The sequence below is a fragment of the Schistocerca piceifrons genome, chromosome 1, assembly GCF_021461385.2.
Source record: "Schistocerca piceifrons isolate TAMUIC-IGC-003096 chromosome 1, iqSchPice1.1, whole genome shotgun sequence".
Taxonomy (NCBI): domain Eukaryota; kingdom Metazoa; phylum Arthropoda; class Insecta; order Orthoptera; family Acrididae; genus Schistocerca; species Schistocerca piceifrons.
Genome location: NC_060138.1, coordinates 1,200,347,657 through 1,200,375,418, shown reverse-complemented (window position 1 = coordinate 1,200,375,418; position 27,762 = coordinate 1,200,347,657). Strand labels below are relative to the sequence as shown.

At 42.8% G+C, this 27,762-nt stretch overlaps 2 protein-coding genes across 2 annotated transcripts in view; one reads left to right on the top strand and one right to left on the bottom strand.

Annotated features, from left to right (window-relative positions):
* The window catches only part of LOC124781646 (rhodanese domain-containing protein CG4456-like), a 46,595-nt gene extending 31,520 nt beyond the window's left edge, over positions 1-15,075 (top strand). The window contains exons 3-4 of the mRNA XM_047253877.1: positions 4,061-4,223; positions 14,473-15,075. Of these exons, the coding sequence (XP_047109833.1) occupies positions 4,061-4,223; positions 14,473-14,536 (227 nt within the window). The 3' untranslated portion in view covers positions 14,537-15,075. The remainder of the gene's footprint in view (positions 1-4,060; positions 4,224-14,472) is intronic.
* The window catches only part of LOC124781630 (NKAP family protein CG6066), a 79,981-nt gene continuing 66,398 nt past the window's right edge, over positions 14,180-27,762 (bottom strand). Inside the window, exon 6 of the mRNA XM_047253876.1 lies at positions 14,180-14,648. The gene's annotated coding sequence lies outside the window, so the exon portion shown is untranslated. The remainder of the gene's footprint in view (positions 14,649-27,762) is intronic.

Below are 27,762 nucleotides of genomic sequence, written 5' to 3'. Positions count from 1 at the left end.
ATGGTTATCATTTACACATACAGATTTGGTTTAAAACCGTTCAAATGGTTCAAATGGCTCTAAGCACTATGGGACTTAGATCTGCGTAAACCTAACTAACCTAAAGACATCACACACATCCATACCCAAAGCAGGATTTGAACTTGCGACCATAGCAGCAGTGCAGTTCCAGACTGAAGCGCCTAGAACCGCTCACCCACAGTGTCTGGCCAAAACAGTTCATTTAGGTTTTTATAATAAAATGGAAAAATATTTATAGATCAGCATCTAACACATTATTTGTAAGCCAAACAGCTATGTGGCACATTTGGCAAACTGGTTGAAAGTTTGTGTCTTCCCTTGTGGCCACTGTGTGACGTTCGCCTGCGTTATTTCTTCATAGGTGGTCCTCGGTCGATGTATTGCATTGTTATACTGGCTGGAAAACAGGAGGGGTGGAAGTTCAACACTGGCTACTTTAAATGATGTAGCCGACAGTTGGACAGTTGTGTTTCATAGTTCTTTACTTTCACTGTTCACAACCCCACAATATTACACAGTTAATATGGCCAGTTAACTACCAGCAAATTTCGATAAGCCTTGTTAATAGGTTGCAGGCAAATACCAGCATACTGCTACAATAGTTTACTGTTGAATATCTATGATCAGTAAAAACCAAACCACACAGTTCACAGTTCTTACAGAATAATATGGTACATATTGAACAGACAATGTCGTTGTTTTAACACATGGCCTATTTTTTGTTACATTTATTTCACAGTTAAGTTGATGCATTGTTGTTGTTCTAACCAATACGGGTTCCTCATCTGAGACTCAGCCATGCACTGACTGTCTCGGGACCAAAAATTGGGCCTTTATATATCACTAGTTCCTTGTTTTTTAATTTTAGATGAGATAATAAATCTTCAAGACCGTTTATAAACAGGTTGAAATGTCCTGAAGGTGCTCTGTATATGGCTACTATTATGAAGGACCTGTTATGAAATTCTATCTCTTTTGCACATGCTTCTAAGTGTTGCTCTAAGCAAAATTTATTAATGTCAATATTCTTAAATTTAAAACTGTTTTTAACAAATGTGGTGACTCCTCCTTTCTCCATATTTTGTCTACAGAAGAAAGAGGCTAACTTAAATTCTGTAAGGTTTAACATATCTATACCAGTGGTCACATGATGTTCAGAGGGGTAGATTATATCAACTGGGTTCAATGACTCTAACTCATCAGTGCAGATAAGTAGTTCATTAATTTTACTGCTAAGCCCTTGAATATTTTGATGCACTAAAGATAGTTGGCATTTCACATTTACTGAGATGAAAGCGTGTAGAAATAAAATTTCTGCCGATTGCTGTAAATTTTTAACCAACAGCTGTGTTCGCTGATCCAATGTGCCAGGATTATGCTGTTTGATTTCTTTCTCAAACTGAAGATTTGTTTCAATCTTTACTTCTCTCAGAACTTGACTTCGTTCTGTCCTACCTATCCTTAAAAAGGTGCTGCTCCAACACCTGTGACCACTGATATATTACCATTCATGGCAGTGGCTCCCCCTTCCCCTTACATTTCCTGCTATTAGCTCAGCCAGTTTACGCTTTCCTTTCCTGTTGAGGTGTGGGCCATGTCTAGTATAATCCCACCTAATGAGAGAATCAACAGGAACCAAACCAATATGAGACCCTGCACTCGACCCAAGTAGCCGTTCCAACTCAAAATTAACTCTCCTGACAGAAGAGTTTAAATGAGGTTGGTCATGGCGTCTCAGAACAGACACAAACTCAACATTGGTATGTCTCATTGCTGATGCAATCTTTGCCAGGTCACACTGTATGTTGTACCCAGGATCTCTGTCAATACTACTGCCCGGCCCACCCACAATAACTACAGTATCTTCCTTGGAAAAATCTTTACAGAGTGAACCTAAATCCTCTGTCATCTGACCCAGACCAGCACTAGGTTTAAAAAAATTTGTGACCTGGTATTCTGATCCTAACTGGTCCTGCAAAAGTTGGCCTGCACCTCTGGCATGTAAACTACCTAACAACAAAACTTTCTTTCTCTTTGCTGACTTCCCTACATTCTTATTCAATTTTCTACTGGAAGTTTGTTGTGCCCTCTCTACACCTATCTCAGTCTGAGGCTCATCAGTTTCTAACTGAAGCAACAGGTCAAACTTATTCTTCGTATTCACCACAAAGCTGTCTGACAAGGTTCTAGGTCTGTTCCTCCTGTTATTTGTTCCCACTTCCAACCCCTCTTTACCCTTCTCCATCCTTCACCTGTTCAGATCTTCTCTAGCTTGCTCTAACTGTGTCTGAAGGGCAGCAATTTTCCCCTCCTGTTCCACTATTTTCCTATCTCTACTGCATATCCTACAGAACCACTGATGAGTCTGATCCACTTCCCCACTTCCCACACCGCTACAGTCACCCCAATGGAAAAAAACTACTGCAGCCATCACACCGAACCCCGGAGCTTACAATTCTATGGCACGTCAGTCACTTTTCACTCATGGTAAAAATCTTACTTTAGTGAAAATAAGTCAAATTAAATTCCTGAAAAACACAAGAAAATATGTTTACGAAAAATTAGGTATAGTCTCAATGGTATGTAAACAAACTTACTTTAGTGACAATATGTTAGATTACTGAAAAAAAGAAGAAAAACACATTTACAAAAATTAGGCCTAGTCGCAACTGTATGTAAACAAAGAAAAAGAGGAGGATCGAAATGAGACAGGTCCACAGTACAAGCTCCCATACTACACTTTGATTTGCCTCTGCAGGCCATTGTGCAGGTACGTATAAACAACCTGACTTGCTGAGCTAGTCTTTATGGCCTCTAATGATGTCTCCAGCATTAGAAGATGAAAATTAGGCACAGAAACACACCTTACAAGGCAAACTCTCCATCGCACCACTCTCAGATTTTGTGATAAGATGGCTCAGTGGATATCCCATCAAAAACTGAACACAGACCAAGCACGATAACAGGAAGAAGGTATACTGAACTCTGCCTGTCCGGTCATTGAAATGTGTATTTGTTTATGTAGTCTTGGCAGTTGTCATACTATACACTGGCTATAGAATATAAGTCATGTGGTAAGAATACATTACCATTGCAAGTATATGTGATGAATAGCGAGAGCAGGATACCACATAGACATCTCACAGGAATGAAAACAACAAATATACAGGTGTAAACTATGTTACAACAAAGGAATTCAAGAGACAAAACTTCCAAAACGGAACACAACTTCAAAGACATTAAAAACATACGTTTTGACAGAGCACAGAGAAACTTTATGATTGTGAAACTGTTATGTTCATTTGTTGCAACTTACATGACAAACTATTATGTTTTCATCATTTCCTTGAGAGTGATCATATTCACATTCATTCAAACACCAAAATAAGACAAGTAGGCATATCTCATTCACTTACCAGGCGTACAAGTTAGGTGCGTCGGTAAGAGATTCACACCATATGACACACGTACCGTCACTAATGCCGTGTATGACATACCAGACATGTTTTTTGGTGGAGGATTTGTTGACTTGTCACTTTGTCACCAAACATCTGCAGTTCCCATTTAAAAGCCACTTCCTTACGGCTGCTGCTAGAGTAGTTGTGCAGAATCAACTGTCATTATGGCTCCCTTTCTTGCACCTCACTGTTGCAAATGGACGTCACACCACAACACAGACACAAATTTGAATACACCGTCACCCGCATGGCAGTCCAACGCCGTGAAGTCTTATCTAAGACGCCGTTGCTGTTTCAGTGTGCTCGATGTTGCATTTCTTGTCCTTAAACTGATCAGTGTTTTTATTCTGCTTTTTTTTCACGGTTCAGAACACCTTCTTCCTGTTTTCATGCTTGATCTGTGTTCCGTTTTTGACAGGCTATCGACTGAGCCATCTTAACTACCAAATCTGAGGGGGGTGCGATAGTGTGTTACCCTTGTTAGATCACAGCCTAATGCAATGCCTGAAGAATGTAACTGTAGATTATAGCATATGTGTCACAAAAATGACCAAACTAATTTATTTGCAATTAAATTTCAGTGAAAGATGTGTCCAAGGCTTTAGGAGAGCTTTCAGACAGCGAGTTTCAAAAGAAATATAATGCAACAAAACCTGGTCTAGATGCACCTCTCATATTTTCTTGCCGTGCTGGAGGAAGGAGCCTGAAAGCATTGCAAACAGCTCTAGAGCTTGGGTATACAAAGTAAGTAAATTGATTGCACAAAGTAGGTCTGTGGCTAAACTTTGAACCTAATGTATCCATCACTATTAAGTCACTTACCATTTACAAATGATTTTTTTCTAATTTTAGCCATTGCTTATAAAGTGTCCAACCTGCAGTGAACATGCATTTACTTCCTGCAAGGAAAAAGCGTAACTTTTGAGAAAAGAGGGAGGAGGGGTTTGCAGGTTAATTTCTAAACATTGTCAATACTGAGTACGCACATTATTTTAAGAAATCAAAGGTAAAATAAGATGTTTAATTAAATTACACTAAAATATGGTTAATGCATCAATGTTGATGCTATTAGCAGGATCAAAAAAAAAGAAAATTATACACAAGTCTGAAACAATTCTTCACCAGAACAGGTGCACAGATTAATCTGTCCTACGTCCTGTGCATTGCCAGGTGCACATCGAACAAGATTAACTTCAAGAGACAAAATAAAATGCGTCTAAGGGTATAAATAAGAATACAGAAACTACCAATTAGTCAAGAAGTGTGCGAGTAACAAAATGTTTTTGGTAATTCGAGTACCACCAACGCAGTCTGATGAGAATGATGGACTGGAATATACCCGAATAAGATGTGACTTGCAAAGAAAAGAAAATGTGAGTAATGAAACACATTCAGTATGTCATGCAAACTTGGCCAACTGATAGTAACAAATGAGGATACAATAACTACTGATTCAGCGCTAGATGGGCACAAATTGTAATTATGTGAAGAAGGTGGCAGACTTTTATTTACTGGTAGGATACTGGGAAAATGCAGTCAGTCTACAAAGGCGACTCTTTACAAAAAACACCTGTGTGATCAATTGTAGAATATTGTTTAGAAAAACACCTGTGTGACCCATCATAGAATATTGTTCAAATGTGTGGTACCCATACCAAATAGAACTATCAGGGATATTGAACATATACAAAAAAGGGTAGCTTTCATGGCCAGTGGGAATTACCTTCTGCCATGTAGTTCACAGATGTAGATGTATATTAGATAACATAGTTAAGTAGTATAAGAGAAGAAGCAGTGACTGTTTTCCAAGTATCTGTTACCTTCTAATATGCACTCATGAATGGTTGGTTGGTTGGTTGTTGGGATGTTTAAGGGGGACTAAACAGCTAAGGTCATCAGTCCCCCATTCCAAAACAGGCGAGACAATAATGCACGAAGCAGGTAAAACCCCAAGGGGAAGGATACTTCCCCCCCCCCCCCCCCAGGCCCTAAAAGAACACAAATGCGGTAACGAATACGACAGACACGAAGAGTACAGATGAACACCAGACAAAAAGAAACAGAAGAAAAGAAGATGGCCGGAGACTGGTTGACTGACCACGACAACAAAAAAGGGAAAGAGTCAACCAACCGACTACACACTAAAATCTGCAACCAAATACGAGAGACTCGAGGACAAGAGACACACAAAGGGAAAGGAGCAGGACCTCCCTAAATGGAACCATAAAAAGGACTACCACGGATAAAATTTAAAACGTTATCAGTCACGGAGGCATTGTCGCTTAAAACCAAAGGCAAAGTGCCCGGGAGATTAAAAGACTGCCGGAGGGTGCGCAGTCGGGGACACTCCAATAAAATGTGGGCGACTGTCAGCCGGGACCCACACTGACACAGGAGGGGATCCTCCTGACGCAAAAGACGGCCGTGCGTCAGGTATGTATGGCCGATGCGGAGCCGACACAGGATAACAGAGTCCCTGCGAGAAGACCGCAGGGAGGAGCGCCACACATCGATCGTCTCCTTGACAGCCCGCAGTTTATTAGGCGCTGTCATGCCTCACCACTCAGCAGACCACATCCCAAGCACCGTACGGCGCAACACCAGCTGCTGATCGGGAGCCGTGAGGCCGATCTCCAAAGCTGGGGCGTCGATCGCCCCTTTGGCCAGCCTGTCAACACGTTTGTTCCCCGGGATGCCAACATGACCTGGTGTCCAAACCAAGACCACCGAACGACCAGAACGGGCAATGGCGGAAACAGACTCCTGAATAGAGGACACCAGAGGAGAAGAGGGATAGTAGCGGTCGATGGCCTGAAGGCTGCTCAGGGAGTCACTGCAGATGACGATGGACCTACCTGAGCAGAAACGCATATGCTCAAGAGCCCGCAATATGGCCACCAGCTCTGCAGTAAAAATACTGCAGCCAGCCGGCAAGGAGCGCTGCTCAACATGGGCAGCGTGAGCAAAAGCATAGGCAGTGCGACCATCAACCAGGGAACCATCAGTGTAGACAGTCTCACAGTCCGAAAATGAGGCGAGGAGCGCAAGAAAACGACGACGGAGGGCCACAGGCGGAACCGAGTCCTTGGGTCCCTGTGCCAAGTCCAGACGGACGGACGGCCGGGACAAACACCAGGGAGGCGTAGGTGCATGGACCCGGAAGGGAGGCAGAAGAGGGAATGACCCCAGTTCCGACAGCAGGGACCGGATGTGGACAGCTACGGAAAGCCCAGACCTAGGTCGCCGTTCGGGCAGATGGAGGACCACGGCAGGGAAAAGGAGGCGATGATTGGGATGGCCTGGCGAGCAATGCACGTGGACAGCATAGTCGGCGAGCAGTCGATAGCGGCGAATCCGCAGCGGGGGAACCCCGGCCTCCACCAGTAGACTATCCACGGGGCTAGTACGAAAAGCGCCAGTTGCAAGCCGAACCCCACAGTGGTGTATGGGGTCTAACAACTTCAACACTGAGGGTGACGCAGACCCATAGGCCAGGCTCCCATAATCAAGCCGGGACTGCACAAGGGCTCTGTACAATCGCAGCAGCGTGCAGCGATCTGCACCCCAAGACGTGTGGCTAAGGCAGCAGAGGGCGTTGAGGTGCCGCTAGCGTTTTTGCTTCAGCTGAGTAATATGAGGAACCCATGTGAGCCGGGCATCAAACACGAGTCCCAAGAAGCGGCAAGTGCCCACCACTTCAAGCAGGTGGCCGTCGAGGTCAAGTTCAGGATGAGGGTGGATCGTCCGACGCCTCCAGAAGTGCATACTCGAGTCTTGGCTGCAGAGAACTGAAAACCATGAGTCAGAGCTCATCATGCTGCCTTGCGAACGGCGACTTGCAGCCTGCGTTCGGCGACTCCCGTAGTCGTGGAGCTAAATGAGATGCAGAAGTCGTCGGCATACAAAGAAGGAGACACCGACGACCCCACGGCTGCAGCCAGACCATTAATGGCCACTAGAAATAAGGAGACGCTCAACACCGAGCCCTGCGGGACCCCATTTTCCTGTATATAAGATGAACTAGAGGCAGCACCGACTTGCACCCGGAAAGAGCGGTGCAATAAAAAGGTTTGAAGAAAAGCCGGGAGCCAACCACGAAGACCCCACTCATACAACGTGGCGAGGATGTGATGCCTCCATGTGGTGTCATACGCCTTCCGCAGATCGAAAAATACAGCAACGAGATGCTGACGTCGGGCAAAGGCCATACGGATAGCAGATTCCAGCCGCACCAAATTGTCCGCTGCAGACCGGCCCCGACTGAAGCCACCCTGGGATGGAGCGAGGAGACCGCGCGACTCAAGGACCCAACACAAATGCCGCCCCACCATACGTTCGAGCAATTTGCACAAAACGTTGGTGAGGGTAATGGGACGATAGCTGTCCACCGCCAGTGTGTCCGCACCGGGCTTCAAGATGGGGACAATAAGACCCTCTCGCCATTGCGACGGGAACACGCCCTCGCTCCAGATGCGGTTAAAGATGGTGAGGATGTGTCTCTGGCGGTCCCTGGAGAGATGCTTCAGCATCTGTGCGTGGATGCTGTCCGGTCCTGGTGCTGTTTTTTTTTTTTTTTTTTTTTGGTGTTTTAGGACGCAAAACTTCTATGGTCATTAGCGCCCAGTCCTGGTGCTGTATCAGGGCAATCGGCGAGGGCAGCAAGGAATTCCCTCTCGCTGAAAGGAGCATTGTATTTTTCAGAACGACGCGTGCGGAACGATAACGGCGTCTGCTCGGCTCGCTCCTTGAGAGAGCGAAAGGTAGGGGGATAAGTTGCAGTCGCAGAGCTCTTAGCAAAGTGCGCAGCAAGGTGTTCAGCAATGGAGGCAGCGTCCGTGCAGACAGCGCCGTCCAAGGAGATCCCAGGGACACCCATAGGGGGCTGGCGTCCATAAATCCGCCGTATCCGGGACCACACGAGCGAGGGGGAGACACGGGAGCCCAAGGATGAGACATACTGCTCCCAACATTCCTGCTTACGCCGTGTAATAAGACGGGCGAAGGCACGGAGCCTCTTAAAGGCGATGAGGGTCTCGAGAGACGGGTGCCGCCTATGACGCTGGAGGGCCCGCCTACGGTCGCGAATAGCCTCAGCAATCTCCGGCGACCACCAGGGTACAGCCTTCCTCCGAGGGAGTCCAGAAGAGCGGGGGATGGCAGCCACGGCCACCGAAATGATTGACGTGGTTAAGACACGGACCACCTCGTCAATGTCACCCTGTGGGGGAGACTCAACAGTTGCCGCGGAAGTAAAACTCGGCCAGTCAGCCCTGTGGAGAGCCCAGCGGGGCAGGCGCCCAGAAGAATGACACTGGGGCAGTGACAAATAGATGGGAAAATGGTCACTACCACACAGGTCAGGATGCACTCTCCAGTGGATGGATGGGACAAGTCCGGGGCTGCAAAGAGAGAGATCGATGGCCAAGAACGAGCCATGGGCCACACTGAAATGCGTGGGAGCACCGGTGTTCAAGAGGCTAAGGTCGAGCTGAGCCAACAAATGCTCCACGGCATGACCGCGGTCATCGTAGACAGTCCCACCCCATAGAGGGTTGTGGGCATTGAAATCGCCCAGCAACAAGAAAGGTGGCTGCAGTTGGGCTATCAGAGCAGCCAGGACATGCCGCGTGACAGCACCATCCAGTGGAAGGTAAATACTGCAGACGGTAATAGCCTGTGGCGTCCACACACGAACAGCAACAGCCTCTAAAGCTGTTTGTAGAGGTACAAACTCGCTGTGAAGAGAGTTAAGGACATATATGCAGACGCCACCAGACACCCTTTCATAAGCTGCCCGGTTCTTAAAATAATCCCGATAGCCACGGAGGGCAGGGGTTTGCATTGCGGGAAACCAAGTTTCCTGCAGAGCAATGCAAAAGAAAGGATGAAGGCTGATAAGTTGGCGGAGCTCAGCTAGATGGTGGAAGAAACCGCTGCAGTTCCACTGGAGGATGGTATTGGCCATGGATGGGAAAGGCATGAATGGACTGGGGAGGCAGATTACGCCTCCGGGGCCCCTGCGGCTACTGAGTCACCACCTGGACAACAGCCAACTGTTGCGTCCGAGGGACTGGCGAGATCCATGTCCTCAGCGGACGCCAGAATCTCCACCTCATCCTCAGACGCAGAGCTTGTAGGAAGCGGTGGAATGGGTGCCACCGCAATGTCGGTAGCCTTGGGGAGTTTCTTCTTCTTCTGCTTCTCGCGCTGTGCCTTTGGTGGTTCAGGCTGGGAGGGCGTCACTGGGTCAGTCTGCAGGAAGCGGTGGAATGGGTGCCACCGCAATGTCGGTAGCCTTGGGGAGTTTCTTCTTCTTCTGCTTCTCGCGCTGTGCCTTTGGTGGTTCAGGCTGGGAGGGCGTCACTGGGTCAGTCTCAGGGACAGACGACGACCGTGTGTCCCGACGACCAGGGACCGGCGGCTGTTTAAGCCACTTGCGGCAGTCGGCTTTGGTACCGGTCGGAACTTGGGAAGGGAGGTCCCCAAGGGACCCCTTCCTGACGAGAGTAGCCGAAGAAGTCTTACGCTTCTCCGGCTGGGAAGGGGGAACTGATGTCCCCGATGGTTGGGGGGGGGGGGGGGGCGTTGCTCCTGAAGTAGATGGAGCAGGAGCAACAATGGGTTTAGTGCCCCCCACCATCAAGGGGGCAGGTGTGGGACTTCGACTCTGAGAGCTGACTGGAGCGGATTGAACTGTAGCAGGAGTGACAGTTGCGGCATAAGAAGCAGTCATGCGCACTGGATGAAGCCGATCATATTTCCGCTTAGCCTCAGTGTACGTCAGGCGGTCGAGAGTCTTGATTTCCATGATCTTCCGCTCCTTCTGCAGAATTGGACAGTCTGGCGAGCAAGGCGGATGGGGCGCACCACAGTTCACACAGATTGGAGGCGGGGCACAGGGATGATCAGGATGGGATGGTCGACCGCAATCGCGACAGACGAGGTCGGAAGCACAGCGTGAAGACATATGGCCGAACTTCCAACACTTGGAGCACCGCATCGGGGGAGGGATATATGGCTTGACATCACAACGGTACACCATCACCTTGACCTTCTCAGGTAACGTGTCACCCTCGAAGGCCAAGATGAAGGCACCGGTGGCAACTTGACGATCCCTCGGACCCCAGTGGACACGCCGGACGAAATGGACACCTCGGCGCACCAAGTTGGCGCGCAGCTCGTCATCGGACTGTAAAAGGAGATCCCTGTGGAAGATAATGCCCTGGACCATATTCAGACTTTTATGGGGCGTGATAGTGACGGAGACATCCCCCAGCGTAGTACAAGCGAGCAAGGCCTGCGACTGGGCGGAGGATGCCGTTTTTATCAACACCGATCCGGACCGCATCTTGGACAAGCCCTCCACCTCCCCAAACTTGTCCTCTAAATGCTCGACAAAGAACTGAGGCTTCACGGATATAAAAGATTCCCCATCAGCTCTAGTACAGACAAGATACTTGGGCGAATACGTCTCACTGTCATGCAATGCCTTTCGTTCCTCCCATGGTGTGGCGAGGGAGGGGAACGATTTGGGGTCATAAACGTTACCTTTAAAATGGGCCCTCGAACGCTTAGAGACTGCTGGTGGCTGGCCACCAGCAAGAGAAGATGTGCCACGCTTCATTGCGTGTCATCCATCCTGATGCCACCTACTCCGACCAAGGGCCCTGCCCACGGGTGCCACCCAGCCACAGCAAAGGCCACCTGGCAGGATGGCCAGTGCCGGGAGTCCTGATGCCCCAGGGAGATGGGCATCTACTCCTTGGCATACGTGGGGAGTTAACGGCGCAGGCATCAGTAGAGCGATCCCTGTGTTGTCAGGGGGCTACAACCAAGAGGGTACATGGCGGCCCCACCACAACGGACTGGCTACCGTGCTGGATGTTAGGTGACATGTGGTCCAAGGGCGTCGTCAGTGCAGAAAGTGCACGCAGGAGCGTATCCATGCCCAAGCGATGGAGAGCGGGCAGGACTGCAATGCAACGACGAATAAGATGGCGAAAGTTCTCAACACAACATGGACACAATGCACCAAGTAAGGTGCCCTTCCCCAATCGGCTCGCTCTTCGGAAAAATTTTGAGATATGGAGGTCAAACCCAACAGGGGACCATCACATAAGGCCGAAACGTTTGAGACTCCTTTTAGTCGCCTCTTACGACAGGCAGGAATACCACGGGCCTATTCTTACCCCCGAATCCGCAGGGGGTCACTCATGAATCTATAATTACAGATCGTAATTATTAATGCAAGTTATTAGTGTGAGTAGATTCACACTAGTCATAATTTTCTGTTAATATACATTACAGAAGTGGTTTGTTAATGTATAATTTGACTTGTTCCATGTCCCTAAAGGCTCTCTTTCATGATGAGGTATCCGGAATACGACATGAGTATGAATAAAAATATGTCTTGTTCTATAATTCCTTGCTCCCTTCTAATTTAAGCACACTCACATTCACAGATATTGCAGTTTTTTATTTGTTTATTTATTCTTTGCACCACTCAGTTAAATTTGTAAGAGACATAGACTCTGTAGTAAGAACAGTATGCATCATCTAATGAGGAGGTATTTCTCTACCATAGGTAGTATTTCCATTATAATTTTATTTGAATAGTTAAGAGATGTAAAATTTGTCAGTTGTACTATTATAGGAGCTGAGCTGGTGCTACATAATTCCTGAACTCCAAACTTGACCAATGTCATGGGTTGAACTCCAAACCCTCTCTGCAGTGAAATGCCATCTACGAGACAGTCATTGATAAAGATACCTGACACAAAGAGCCCAAGTGGTAACAACTAGAAAGTCTTGCATCTAGTCATAAACCATGTAAGCAAGCAAATAAAAAGTTATGCAATGCATGAAGATGAAAATTCACTCAAGGAAACAATAAAACTATGAGATGGCCGATCAGAACATTTAGGAAAAGCAGTTCCTAGTATTGCCAGTAGAAACACTTAAACAGAAAATAATACTCCTAACTATCATCAGAACAACATGTACCTTCTTCAGACAATGGAAAACCGAGGATAGATTGCTACTCACCAATAGTGGAGACATTGAGTGGCAGACAGGCACAACAAAAAGACTGCTTAACAAGTAAACTTTCAGCCAAATGGCCTTCTTGAGGGTGAGGAGGAGGCTGGGATGGGGAGGAAGATGGATAGCATGGTGGGATTAGGGGATGGTGAAGTGTGCTCGTGGGAGCATATAAGGACATGGTAGAGAGAGGGTAGGGCATATCGGTGCAGACGGAGAGCGAGGATGGGAGGGAGCGGCGGAAAAGGAAAAAGGCAAAAAGACTCTGGGTGCATTGGTGGAATAGAAGGCTGTGTAGTGTTGGAGTGGGAACTGAGAAGAAGACAGGCGAGTGAAGGACAGTGACTAACAATGGTAGAGGCCGGGGGCGGAGGGGGGGGGTTTACGGGAATACAGGATATATTATATATAACAAGGAGAGTTCCCATGAAAAATGTTGTGTTGGGCAGTGTGCTGAGCAGCTGGCTGTCCAGCTGTTACTTGGCCACAATTTGTCAGTGTCTGTTCATACAGTTTGTTGGTTGTCACAGCCACATAGAATACAGCACAGCAGCTACAGCTTAGTTTGTACATCACATGACTGCACTCACATGTAGCCCTGCCTTTGATACGATAGATGATGCTTGTGACCAGACTGGAGTATCTGGTGGTGGGAGGCTGTACGGCAGATCTTACATCTAGTTCTATTACAGCGATGTGAGCATTGAGCAAGGTATTGAGAGTAGGGATGGCTGAGGATATTTGTGTAGGTTCAGTGGGTGGCGGAATACCACTGCAGGAGGGGTGGGTAGGACATTCCTCATCCTCATTTCAGGCCACGACAAGAGGTAGTAGAAACCCTGGCAGAGAATGTGATTCAGTTGCTCCAGTCATGCAGTCATGGGTGGTACTCAGTCACGAGGGAAATGCTCATTATGGCTGGACGGTGGGACTTTCTGAGGTTATGGGTGACGAGCGATGAGGCACGGGAGATCTGTTCCTGAATTTAGCTCTGTGAAGGCCTCAATGAGACTCTTCTTCGAATATTTTGAGAGGGACTGCTAATCACTACAAATGCAACAGCTGCAGTTGGCTAGGCTGTATGGAAAGTTGATTGGACAGAGGAAGCAAGTCATTAAAACAAAAAAGTTGTTTTATTGTTTTTGCAGTTTTCTTTCATGCCTTTTGTAATAGGGTGTGTTGTGAATCCCTGCACGTTGCCCCTCTTTCATGTTTTTGTTCATCCTTGTAAATAATGTCATATGGCCAGAAGATTAGAGATAGGTCTGAATGGTGTTTTGTTTCATCTGCAGTTGAAAAGCAGAGGAGAAATGAAGAGAGTTGCTTATGTAGTAACAGATGGGACAGTATATTAGTCATGGCCTTGATGGCACAATATATTAGCCATAGCCAATGGAAATTCACCAGTTACATTTATTAAAAAGTGCACAAAGGAATAGCATTCTTCCTGTTTGCCTTAGTTACTGGGAGAATGCTCTCCGTACAGTTTTTGGAAGATACACTTTCTTTTGTTTGTTCTCATCAATTTGAGGTGAAGTTTTGACTTTGACGTTCAGTGTTTACAACAAACAGAAAACTGACTTTACCAAGACTTTTACATCAAGTGCTGAGTTAACATTCTTTGCCTTGTCACTAATATGTATATTTTTTAAAAATGAATATTACATATAATACAGTAATTTATTTGTAAATAAGGCAGTTTTTATATTTAATGTACACATTTCAAACACCACAGCATACAAGTAAATAATCTAGTGTATTTACAGCTTCAGTTCTTGAAATACTTTCACATCAAAAAGTACACCCTTAGTGCAGACACACATTATGTGATAATTAGTGTCTCATAAACATAAAAATATTTTGACAGGATACCATATTTTTGTTTCCAGAGTAAATACAATTAACCATACATAGAATTACATAGTTACAAATAAAACAATTTTTAACGTTTCAGGGCAAAGCACTACAAAGGTGGTTTCATGGACTGGGAACAGCACACAAAATCAAAGAATTCATAGATAAGTGCAATACTTAGAGCAACAAAAATTTTTTGTAGCACTTCAACAGAATAAAATGTGATGCTGTGTCTCCATTTCAGTGCAGAACCAGATGTTATACCCCTCATGACACCTGGAACAGAAGATTTTTTTAAAAAAAGTTTACTGCAATATGCTATGCATTAATGAACGTATGTTTGTTTATATAATGATAGCTCTTATACCAGTAATACAATTTTTACAAGGTTTTATGTAAAATGACATTAAAAAAGTATACAATTATTTTTTATTTTTTTACAATGCAATTTTGGGGCTTATGCCTTCATGTAACTAAAGTTTTTACTAGCTTGCTATATTTTGTCTCTGCTGATCTTGTAAGGATTTTCTGCAGCTTATGGTTTTAGAATTTGCGAATTTCAGACAATTTGCATGTCATAGGCCAGAGTTATACATGGCAGTAGAATTCTAGTGCTCAAGAGGATGGCTTTTAGAAATTTCAGAGTGATTTTGTCAAACAACTATTCCCTGTAGTGATATTATATTACCTTGCTTTAAGACTACTGAGCATTCAAGCTAATCATGTTCTTTTTTATTCATAGAGCTTATCTTTGGAATGTAGTCACAGTAAGTTACAAAATTAGAATTAAAGGAATAATAAATTTACAACTGTAAGCAATGTACATCCCTCTCACACACACATTGGTTATTTTGCTTCACCTGTGTCATTTCAGGGTGCAGCAAATTGCACACAAAACACATTATTTGACAGATGCATGTTGACGCACTGTATATCCAAAGAAGGAGAGTAAATTGTGTGGTCTCAGCTCTCTGAGACTGCAGACGTGTGTGCAAGTTGTGTTTATGTGAATGTGCATGTGTGTATGTATGTGTGTCTACTGCTGACAAATGCCTTAATGGCCAAAAGCTTTAATTATGTGAATCTTTTTATTGTGCCTATTGTGACTCAGCATCTCCGCTATATGGTGAGTAGCAACTGTCCTTCTCTGGTGTTGTTACATTCCATCCTGGATTTTCCACTGTTAGATTTTTAGTTATTTAGATATGTAATATAAATTTTTCTTTTTGTTGGTTAGTCCACCTTCATTCTGTAAAAGGTTTCTCAAAATGGCAGAGTTTGCAGGGCTTTAACATTCTTACCAATGATTGGTTGTGAAAGGTGAAGAACACAGCTATGTCAGATATCCTGCAACATGTTTCCTGTAATGTAAATTTCTTGGCAGCAAGCCAAAGGAGACAGAGAATGAATAAATATTTCCATATCAGTATAGTCCTAATCTTTGCACATAACTGTTAAGTAAATCTTCTTTTTCCTTAAACACTTAAAATAATTTCATGATGGGTTTCTTTTGGAAGTGCAGGTTTCTTCATTAAGATCAAGTGTTCTTGCTTACTGGCTCAATTCTGATAAATGGGTTTATAGAAAGTTACATCTGAATTCATTATAGGATGCTGTGTGCCCGCAAGTCACCAGTCTCTGTCTATACACTAACACAAACAGATTTCTTGCTCACCACAATGTTCTATGCTGGCAGCTAGCAAGCCATATTTGATGCTATTTATTCACAAAATACATGAATTGTGGCATCATGGTGCATGACACACACTATTGAGATCAAATTTCCTATCATCCACTGATTGCTGTCTCTTCACACTTCCTGCTCTGAGTTCATACACATCTGGTAGTGTGTGTGGTTTCCACTGAAAAATTACCAATGGATTCAGCTGAAAAGATTTGTCAAATAACCAATACAGTAGAAGTCCAATATAACCCTGTTGTCAGGGGAAGTGCTTTACCCCCGCAGAACATCAAGTGGAGACTGGCTGTTGCAGCTGTTAAAGCATGTGTCATTTCAGTTTTCATCTTTTCCTTTTCTTCAAGAATGCTTGTTTCAGCAATGCTCATAGTGGACTGACGCTTTACCACACTAGGCCTCCTGAGTATGCAACAGTCTTCATATTTACATATTTCAAGAAAATTTTCAATTTCCTCATCAGAATTCACTATTGCAGAGCAGTCCATGGTGATAATGGGCCTTAATACTCACATGATGCTCTGATCCCATTGCTGAATTAATGCCATTTTGTTTTGTAGGCAAAAACAAAGTTTTTATTTTTCCACCTTCTGGCTGCAACACATCAGCAATTGGATGAGCTGGACAGTCACAGGTGTTTTCTCACCGAGAAAATAAACTCCTCTTGAAACCATTTTATGAAGGTGTCACATAAGCATTCTTTGAATGCATGTAGGTGAACTGTAATGGTAACATGTATAAATGCTTGAAACATTTCAGACTTTCACTTTTGCCTGTACAAAGCAGTTTCGGCTTATGTGTGCCCAATGTATCTGTTACAAAGAGAAGAGTAATTTCATATTGAAACCCGTGTTTTCTAAATTTTTTTTTTTAATAGCGAAAATTTTGGTTGGAAGAAACTGATGATAAAGCAAAGTTTCACCACAATTATTCACTTCAAGAACATTGAAAGTTTGATCTACCATTAGCTTGTGTGTTTCTGGAAACTGTGAAGTAAATTCAGCACTGGAAGACCTTGCTACTTCTTCAATGTTCATTGGCTACTTCCACCCAGCAAACTATCTATCAAAATCAAAGTCTTTGTTGCATGTAATCAAAGCAAAATTTTGCAACTTGAGCTTTAATAATTGGTACAGAAAGTGGAACACATTTACTGTGCCCTGTTTTATTTACTATGAATACATTCTTTGAGTCAAGTGTATGTTCATAGTTTTGTCCTTTTTATGTCCATTCTCACACTACTTTCAACTCTAGCTACAAAAGTTCTTAGTTTATTTTCATCTTTCATCCATCTCCTTGTTGTTCCTTCAGGTGCATGACACTCACATCCTGGACTTGCTTTTGTATCACCACTTAGAACACACTCAGTACTTTCTAGTTTCTCTCACATAACGGAAGTTAAAAAATGCCAAAAAATATGTAATTAAAAAAATTAAATTAATACACAAAATGCAACATAGTTAGCCTTACACAAAAAAGAGAGCCATCATATGTACTGAAGGTAACATTTACTGTCACAAGAATTTATTCGATTAATATTGTGTATTAACTTTTGCAATATAAGAGACACCACAGAGCTCAATAACATTTACATTTCCAGAACAAAGTTAACTTTATGTGGAACTGTAATGACTGTAAAGTGCAAATTACTACTTTTTGGAAGCATGCAGAAATTTATAGATCTTCACTAGTTTCTTGGGTCTTTTCTCTTCCAAATTATTTCTTAATTTTGATCAAACAAGCTCTTGCTCTTAGGCAAAGAAGAATTTCTCAATGGATGCAGTGCTGGTAGAACAAGAAATGAGTCTCTAATGAAGTAGGCATAAGAATGGGTTACCATTTTGAATAAATTAGTGATAGGAATTCAAATTGAGCTAATTAATTGTCAATATGAAAAAAATATAAAAAATCCATAAAACCCAATTTCATCCACTTTTTTTAATACCCTGGTTTTTCTCAACCCCGTAACAAGGATGCAGAATAATACATGATGGGAATCATGGTTGTGCTCACTTCGGTAATTATCAAGCATTGTTGTGTGTTCACTTTCTTGTATGTTTCACAGTGTTATTCATGAGACGTGCATTCAGGTTTGTGTCCAACTACAGTCATAATGTAATGATTATAAGACAAACCAAAAGTAGCCTTCCAATTACTGTTTTTAGGGCTTGAAGGTTGTAGGTACATATGATACTATAGAAATGCTAGATAATAGTACAGAAATGCTACATGCAGACTGTACTAAGGCCATTGTGTTACATAAAAATCTGCAGTATATCAGACTTTCACTATATTTAAAGGTTACAGACACAATTTTATTAAAATATTGACTTGAAACTGCCGTTCAGTAAGCTTCAAACTACACTACTTTTCAATAATTTTGTTCCCAACGTCTGCAACATTTGTTTTAATTGAACTCAAATTTCTGGTATAATTCATGGCTGTGTTTGTCAAATATCTTCCCACTTGTCATTAATTCAATAGGAAATATTACTCACAATCAAAAGTCAATAACTAGTTTTAGCAGTACGTTAGCTTTTGTATGAATAGTTTCTGGAGAAAAACATTACTGCAACTACTATGATTGTTGTATGTGTACACAAATTGAACCTAATAATCACACTGAAATGAAAGCAAAGTAGCCATCACACCCAACAAAAACTGTATGCCACTATGTAAGCCTTGTCCGACAAAACTGTTGATATTTCTAAAAATTGTCAACAAAAATATCAAGTTGGACAGTCACTAATACGCAACAGTACACAGGCACAAACAGTTGTAGTTTTCTTCTCTTTGTCTGAGAAGTCATAAACTGTGAATTACAGTAGTTCATCTCTTACTTGAGCAACATACAGTACATTCAAAGAGATGCCTAGGTAAGTATGTGATGCAGCACAAAGTAAATACTGTTGAATAAAGTGTAGTCAATAGAGTTAAGTCTTTATCACATTCAGTTCACAATTCTAATTGTTATTGTATTTCCTTATAGTGTATCCTCTTGCTTATTACAACGCCAAAAATGAGCAATGAACAAATTTCAAGCTTTTAAAGATAACAAAATATTTATTGCAACAAAACACCTTTATAATTGTACAGGGACCAACCATGTGGATGTTGTTCAGTGACAGCATCTTCACAGGTGACCTGTACTTTCAGTACACCACCTTTATCACTGTCAAATATGACAGAAAGAATTGAGGAACACTCCACAGAAGCGAGAGTGCTTGTGTAGCCTTCCAAGTAACCCATTCTCACTCCGCTGGAAGACCACCGAATGAGATATGTACACTTTGGGTCCAACTATGACCCCAATCTCCACATACTGTGGGCAGCACTAAAATTATAATTGATCAGCATGGCTCCCAGATTATTATGCATAATCACCCTCATCAGGGTGAGAGCAGTAGATTTCTCTAAAGCTTTTTGTTATTTTCCTATTTCATACTTAAAAATATAATATATGCCCTTATACAGTACTCATTTTAAGGCTTGATTATACGGGGTTGCCTGCTGTTACACATTTTCTGGTTTAGACAGTGTGTCATCTGAAAGGTAATTGGCAAAAAAGTAATTGCTCAAAAAGTACTTGTTATTTTGTACTTTTCTGAGGGTAAGAGTAGTGGAAGTTCTGTACTTATCTTTTTGTAAATAATTTGGGAATAAAGGAGACCACTCACATAACAGTAGAAGTGTGGAATCACTGACAGGCAGTGATATGTAACAAACCAGTTTAGGAAGTATATTGTACTGACTGATGCCACAACTCTTAGTTTAAGGGCAAGTTACCATCCAGATTCCAATTTAACAAGAGAATTATAATGTCAGTACCAGTAATCTCTACCTTGTGTATGATATAAAATGTAAATTATTATGAAACATCAAACCTATAGAAATTCGTTTATTGTTATGAATGTCTTGAAATTATTGTTTTCTGTTCTAATTATTATATAATGAAATCATGTAATGCAATGCTGCTAAATTTTTGTGTGTTAGCCGCAATACTGAAAACAGAGTTGGGGGTCAGCCATGGTGGCGAGCGGTTCTAGGCGCTTCAGTCTGGAACCGCGCTGTTTGCTACGGTCGTAGGTTTGAATCCTGCCTCGGGCATGGATGTGTGTGATGTCCTTAGTTAGTTAGGTTTAAGTAGTTCTAAGTTTATGGGACGTATGAGCTCAGATGTTAAGTCCCATAGTTTTTAGAGCCATTTGAACAGAGTTGGGAACAACTCATAAAGTGCTATTATCCATCTGTACAACAATACGTATGTTATTTTGAAGAGAACTCTGAAAGTTGTTGTTCTCCCCCCCCCCCCCCCCCCCTCCATGTATACTGCCGCAGCATAGTTTGCTAATTTGCTGATAAGTCAGCACTAGTCACAAACATGGCGAGTTCATGTGCGGAACGAGCTTTCTGTATGTTGGAGTTCAACAAAAACAAGTGTGCTACAGCTGTTCAATGGATGTTTAGAACCAAGTACGGTAAGAAGCTATTAACAAGGAAGACCATTTAGCACTGGCACAACAAACTTGTTACGACAGGTTGCTTGTGCCCGACAAAGAGGAGGAGACATCCTAGTGTGAGTGAATGTGGAGTGCGTACAAGGGACATTCATAAGGAGTTCAAAGAAATCGGTGTGTCGTGCATCCCGTGAACTCGAAATGGCTCCAATGACAGTGTGGAAAATCCTGCGACAGAAGCTGTCTATGAAACCATTCAAATTGGAGCTAGTGCAGAAGCTCAATGACGACGACAAATACAAGTGATTTGAGTTTTGTTCGCAGTTGCAGCAACTGAATGAGGATGGGGATGGCATTGTTGATAGCTTAATTTTGAGCGATGAAGCCACTTTTCACACTAATTGGAAAGTGAACAGGCATAATTGTCGAAACTGGGGTACAAATCATCCACACGAATGCATTGAATTTGAGTGTGATTCCTCGAAGGTAAATGTTTTTTTGTGCCTTGTCACGTCGAAAACTGTACGGGCCATTCTTCTTCGCCGAGAGCACTGTCACTGGATATTCCTACTAAGACATGTTGCAGCAACGGCTGATGCCTCAAATGCGATCAGACTATCCGTTCATCTTTCAGCAGGATGGGGCTCCACCCCATTTTCGTTGTGAAGTTCATGGGTACTTCATGGGTACTTGAACACAGAGCTGCCACATCAATGGATTGGCTGTGCTACAGAAAGGGACAACTGTTTCAAAAAGAATTACTTGATGTGCAGTCTAATGAGTACAGAAAATGGACAGAGAGAAAATCGAAGAAAGGCAAAAGTAATGAGAAGTAGCAGAAATGACAACAGCGAGAAACTTAACATCAGGATTGATGGTCACGAAGTAGATGAAGTTAAGGAATTCTACTACCTAGGCAGCAAAATAACCCATGATAGATGGAGCAAGGAGGATGTCAGAAGAATACTAGCACTGGCAAAAAGGGCATTCCTGGCCAAAATAGGTCTACGATATCAAACATAGGCCTTAATTTGAGAAAGAAATTTCTGAGAGTGTACGTTTGGAGCACAGCATTGTACGTTAGTGAAAAATGGACTGTGGGAAAACTGGAACAAAAGAGAATTGAAGTATTTGATATGTGGTTCTACAGACGAATGTTGAAAATTAGGTAGACTGATAAGGTAAGAAATGAGGTGGTCCTACGCAGAATTAGAGAGGAAAGGAATATGTGGAAAACACTGACAAGGAGAAGGGACAGGGATGATAGGACATCTGTTAAGGCATCAGGGAATGACATCCTATGTTACAGGGATCTGTAGAGGACAAAAACTGTATAGGAAGACAGAGATTGAAATACAGTCAGCAAATAATTGAGGATGTAGGTTGTGAGTGCAACTCTGAGATGTTTAACGTCTGGAGATTTTTACACCAGACCCGCGGAGAGCCTTTATGCTGAGACTGCTGAACTCCACTGTCCCAACTGGCGAGCTGTCCCTACTGAGTCGTTACTCTAGTCATCTGTCTTCCATGCCTGCTCATCCGACTTGTGCCCTTTTTTTTGACGCCTCCTTGGAATTAGGGTATTTTGGCCACCCTTTCTCTCTACTATCACCGGAGTCTGCTTCCATCAACTGCTACATTCTCTTTCCTTCCATTTTCCTAAAACTTTCTTGATAAATGGGGGGTAGGGCACAACCTTGGCTTCGTCCCCAGACCTGCCTGCTCCATGACCTTTGTCAGCTTCCCAATGATAGTCCCCCCCCTCCCTGTAGTTTATCATTGGACATTAGCTGTTCTATGCGCACAAATGGGAGGATGCCACATTTATTTACACAGGGGCACTGAAGTAAAAGGTGTCTCACCATCCATGGTTGAGAGCAGCCACAGAATAGGTGCTTATGGCCGTAGCAGTTTTGTGCCCTAAAAAAAAAAAAAAGGGAGAAGAAGAAGAAGAAGAAGAAGAAGAAGCTACTCTGAGACGAAGAAGCCATAATGTAAGAATTTTAGAGTCACAAATTCCTGGCATCATTGACGAACATGAAAGAGACTCTCTAAAACTAAATGTGTTTTTGTGCCATTTCTGTTCACAAAGTTTATGGACCTTTCTCTTTTGTGGAGCAAACTGTGACAGGAATGTCATACCTGGACATGCTGCAAAATTGCTTGTTTCCTCAACTTCACAAAGATTCCAATGATTTCATTTTTATGCCTGATGGTGCCCCGCCTCACTTTCACCTTGATATGTGGCATTATCTTAACAACACCATCCCACAATATTGGACTGGAAGAGTCGGACAGCAACTGTATTAGGCCTTCCTGTCACCAGACCTCGTGACTTTGCTTTTTTTTCTGTGGGGGTACAGAAAAGACAGAGTCTTCTTTGCCCCGCATATGGCAGCTGCTCTTCAAGAACTGGGAAATAGAATTGTTGAAGCTGCCGATTCAGTAAATAGGGACCTTTTGATTTGTGAGTGGAATGAAATGGACTACCATATGTAAACCTGTTCTTCTTTCTGAATCACTCTGTATCCCCAATTCACATCTTCTGTGACTTATTGAAAGCATTTTATTGTGTCAGTCATAATATTCTATTAGACACGTTAAGTTTCTATGGAATACATACTTCAACAAATGCCTGGTTTAGTTCTTATTTAAGATACAGAATGCAGGAAGTTTCCCTGGCTCTTGAGTAATACAAAGAGTGACACTCCATCATCTGCACGGGAGGGGGGGGGGGGGGGGTGGGGGGGGTGGGGGGGGGGGGGGGGGGGACACAGTTCACCTAGTTTTTGTACTGTCAACAGTATTGCATCTCCTATTAAGCTAGTGCACCAACAAGAAATGATAAACAGGATACACAATTATGTGTTCTTAGGTGTGCATATTCATGAACACTTAAACTAGGTATGCATATTCATGAACACTTAAATTTGAAAAAATCGTATGGTTGACCGGCAGAAAGTTTAGGTTCAGCTACTTTTTCCACAACAGTAATTGCCTACTTTGGGATGCAGAAGTCAATAAGTTAACATATTTTGCTTATCTTCAATCATTTATGTCTTATTGGATAATATTCTGGGTTAACTCATCACTTAGGCAAAAAGCATTCACTGCACAAATGACAGTAATTAGAATTATGAGTGATGTTCACACAAATACATGTTGCAGGTATCTATTTAAGCAGCTGGCAATATTAACCACAGTTTCACAGTACATTTGTTTACTTATGAAATATATTACCAACAATTCAAGTTTAAGACTAACAGAGATATTCACATATACAACACCAGAAGCAAAAATGAGCTGCATTATTCTTTAATGAATCTGACTTTGTTACAGAAGAGGTGAAATAAGCAGCTATAAACTCATTGGCAAACTAAGCATGGAATTAAAATGTATGCCAAACAGTGAAAACGTTTTTAAATGAAGATTAAAGAGATTTTGTCCTAAACAACTCTTTATATACCACAGAGAAGTTCTTGAGTAAATAAAATTAGTCTTAAACAAAGCTGTAAATGGCCAGCATGCAGCCATATAAAATAATTTTTTACTTAATGTAATTGGATAGATTAAAAATCTGCTCACCAAGTGACATCTGGCAGAAGGGTTGAAGGGGAAGGAATAGGGGTGAAGGAAAAGGACTGCGAAGGTTTAGGAAAAGGAGTAGAGTCCAGAAAAGCCACCGTGGTTCTGGGTGATTTTTCTGAACTCTACCCCTTTTCCTAAATCTCACCAGTCCTTTCCCTAGGAGAAGGATAGTGGTGTTAAGTTGGGAGGAGAGAAGAGGATGCCTTTCTGGCAGAGTGTGCAGTGACTAGATTGCCAACAGGCACAACGTCAGGAGCTGCAGGGCAGGGAGTTGGAGGTGGAACGGAGCGAGAAAGGAGGGAAGTGAGGAAAGATGGGCGGGTGTGTTGGAAGAGGATGGCACACAAAGAGGCTGGGAGACAAGAACAGGGAGGAGATGACAGGAGAGAGGGAATGGAAACTGCTAAGTGGAGGATGTGGGAACAGTATGTTATTGTAAGGTTGAGGCCAGTATAATTTCAGGAGAGGAGAATGTGTTGTAACTGTAACTCCCATCTGAGAAGATGATGGTGGAGGGGAGGCTCCAGATGGCTCAGGTAGCGAAGCAGCCATTACAATCAAGTGTTTTATGTTAAGTTGCATTTTGTGCCACAAGGTGGTCTACATTGCTGGGCCACAGTTTGGCAGTGGCCATTCATCCTGGTGGACAGTTGACTGGTAGTCACAACAACATAAAACGCTATGCAATGATTGCAACAGAGCCTGTACCTGATATGGTTGCTTTCGCATGTGGCCCGGCATCTGATGGTGTAAAATAAGCCTATAATGGGACTGGAATAGAAAGTCCTGTGTGGGTGGATAGGGCAGATCTTGCACTTGGGTCTTCTACAAAGATATGGTCCTTGTGGCAAGGGTTGGATTGGAATGGCATAGCAATAGATGAAGATGATGTGGGTGATGGAACACCACTTTAGGAGGGGTGGGAAGGGTCTCTGGTTGAAATGTTCCTCATTTCAGGGCACGATGATAGGTAATCAAAGCCCTGGCAAAGGATGTGCTTCAGTTGTTCCATCCAGGATGGCATTGGCCCAAAAAGTGGGCACTCCTTTGTGGCTGGTTCTTGGGGGTGGTGGGAGAATTGCAGGTGTGAAGGGAAATGGTATGGGAGATCTGTTTACTGACTAGGTCTGGGGGATAGTGCCCATCTGTGAAGGTCTTGGTGTCACACATAGCATACTGGGCAAGGGAGTTCTTTGTCACTGTAGATACGTCATCCCAAGTTGGCCAGACTGTATGGAAGGGATTTTTTGGTGTGGAAGTGATGACGGCTATCAAAATGCAGGTATTGTTGGTGGGTTTAATGTGGACCAAGATGTGGATGGAGCCATCAGAGAGGAGGAGGTCAACATCCATGAAGGTAGCACACTGGGTTGAGGAGGACCAGATGAAGCGAACGGGGAGATAAGGTGCTGAGGTTGTGAAGGAATGAAGGCAGGGCATATTGACCCTGAGTCCAGATCATGAAGATGTCATCACTGAACCTGAACCACACTAGGGGGTCTAAGGTTTTGGGAGGCTAGGAAAGTCTCCTCTAGATGGCCCATAAACAGGTTTACATATGAGGGGTGCCAGGTGGGAGCCCATGCCTGTACCATGGATTTGTCTGTACACCTTCCCTTCCCAAGGACAAGTAGTGAGTTAGGTATAAAGTTAGAAATTTCACTTTTGCTGGCTTTAAAAAAAATGAAAAGGGGCTGTATTCAAGCATCTTCTAAGAAGAAGCATGTGACTGCAAATAATATATTGTTGTCCAAGTAACAGTTTGGGTTCCTTACGGCTTCCAATATAGAGAAGGCTATTTACACATACAGTGAGAATGTACTTAATTAATTAGGTAACAATTTAGAGACTAGTGGCATTTGCTGTGACTTGTCGAAAGCGTTTGACTGTGTGAATCACAGCATTCTCTTGAGTAAATTAAAATATTATGTGTCACCAACAGTTGCTGTGAAATGGTTCGAGTCCTTACCTAACTAACAGGAAACAAAGAGTGTTGTTGTGAAAGATCTATGGAGTACGCACTCAGTCTTCATCTGATTACAAATTTATAATATGTGGTGTTTCTCAAGGTTCCATCCTGGATCCTTTGCTTTCTATTGTGTACATAAGTGACCTCTTGTCTGTTACATTGCCAGATGCTAAGTTTGTTTTGTTTACACATTATACAAACATTGCAAGAAATAGCAAGTCCAAGTACAGATACAGAAATGGGTGCTAATCAAGTTTTCACTAACATTAATAAATGGTAAAAAGCTAATTCACTGTCATTAAAATTTGGAAAGACCCACTGTACGCAGTTCAATACCTGTAAGATGATATAAAGGAATTTATCAATATAAAATCAACTGACATTAATTTTTAAGGTTTTCATTATGTTATGTCATTCACTGTAATTATTTTATTATTTTATTGTTCCTCGCTATCATTTCTAGGTTCTATTTGGAATATAATACTCACTAAGTTTTAAGGTACTATTGAAGGAAAATGTACATATGCTATCAATGTAAAATGCCTATTCCACCTCAGGTGGTCAATGGTAAATAAAAAAATCTAATCTGAATTACGAATTCCAGGCTCATATACAGAGAAGAGATGTCCTCTTAACAAGTAGTCTGATCTCCATGTCCCTTACTTATGATCCAAAAGCTTGTGATTCCTCCTCCATTTTTATTCATTACTTGAATACTTCATCCACTTGTAAGCAGATCCAGTAACGCAGTAACATAAAAATTATTTTATTTACATAATACAAAAGCAACTTTATAAAATTTTACCTGCTTAAAGGAGGTTATTTGTCGTACATAATTAGCCGTATCTTTCTCACTGGCTAACTTGTTATTGACCATTTCTTAAACTGACTTAAGATTCTGTTCTCACGTTTCTGTCTTTCTTCCTTACTAAACATGGCAAGTGCTCGTTTCTCATCTGCTGAATATATCTGATTCTCCTTACGTATACGCACAGCTTCCATACGTCGATGTCTGAAATATAAAGACGGTTAAATGCATATACTGCTCAGTACAAGATAATGTTTTTAAAACTTTCTCAGACTTGCTATAGACTGCACAGGAAAACAAGTTTATACTAGGTAGAGGAAAAGACAAGGCACCACATGACTGGGATGAAAATATGTATCAGATTAACAAAAATGTATTATCTGGACAATAAATGAAGAAATACACTGATGAGGAAAAGAAACTGCAACACTTAAGAAGGAGTTGTGTGACATAAACGAAAGTTGGTAGACTTGTCTCTACATCTGCAAGACGAGTGTATTCAAATTTCGTGCCGTTCACATTAGAGTAGCGCTAGTAGCACCGCTATGTGGATGCAACTCAGGTTTGCTTTAAATACATGCTTGTAGGTGGGTCATGAGCATTAGTTACCTTTAAGACTGCACATGGTGAGTTGATGTTAGATAAAAATGCTTTAAGGCAACAAAGATACCATTATGAATACCTCACTAAGTTTGAACGAGGTCATGTAAAAGGGCTAAGAGTCACTGGATGTTCCTTCTGCGATACTGCAGAAAGACTTGGCAGTAGTGTAGCTACTGTACACAATTGCTGGCAGTGGTTGTCACGAGAATGAATAGTCGCAAGAAGACCACGCTCTGGATGGCCATGTGGCACTACCCGAGAGGGGAGAC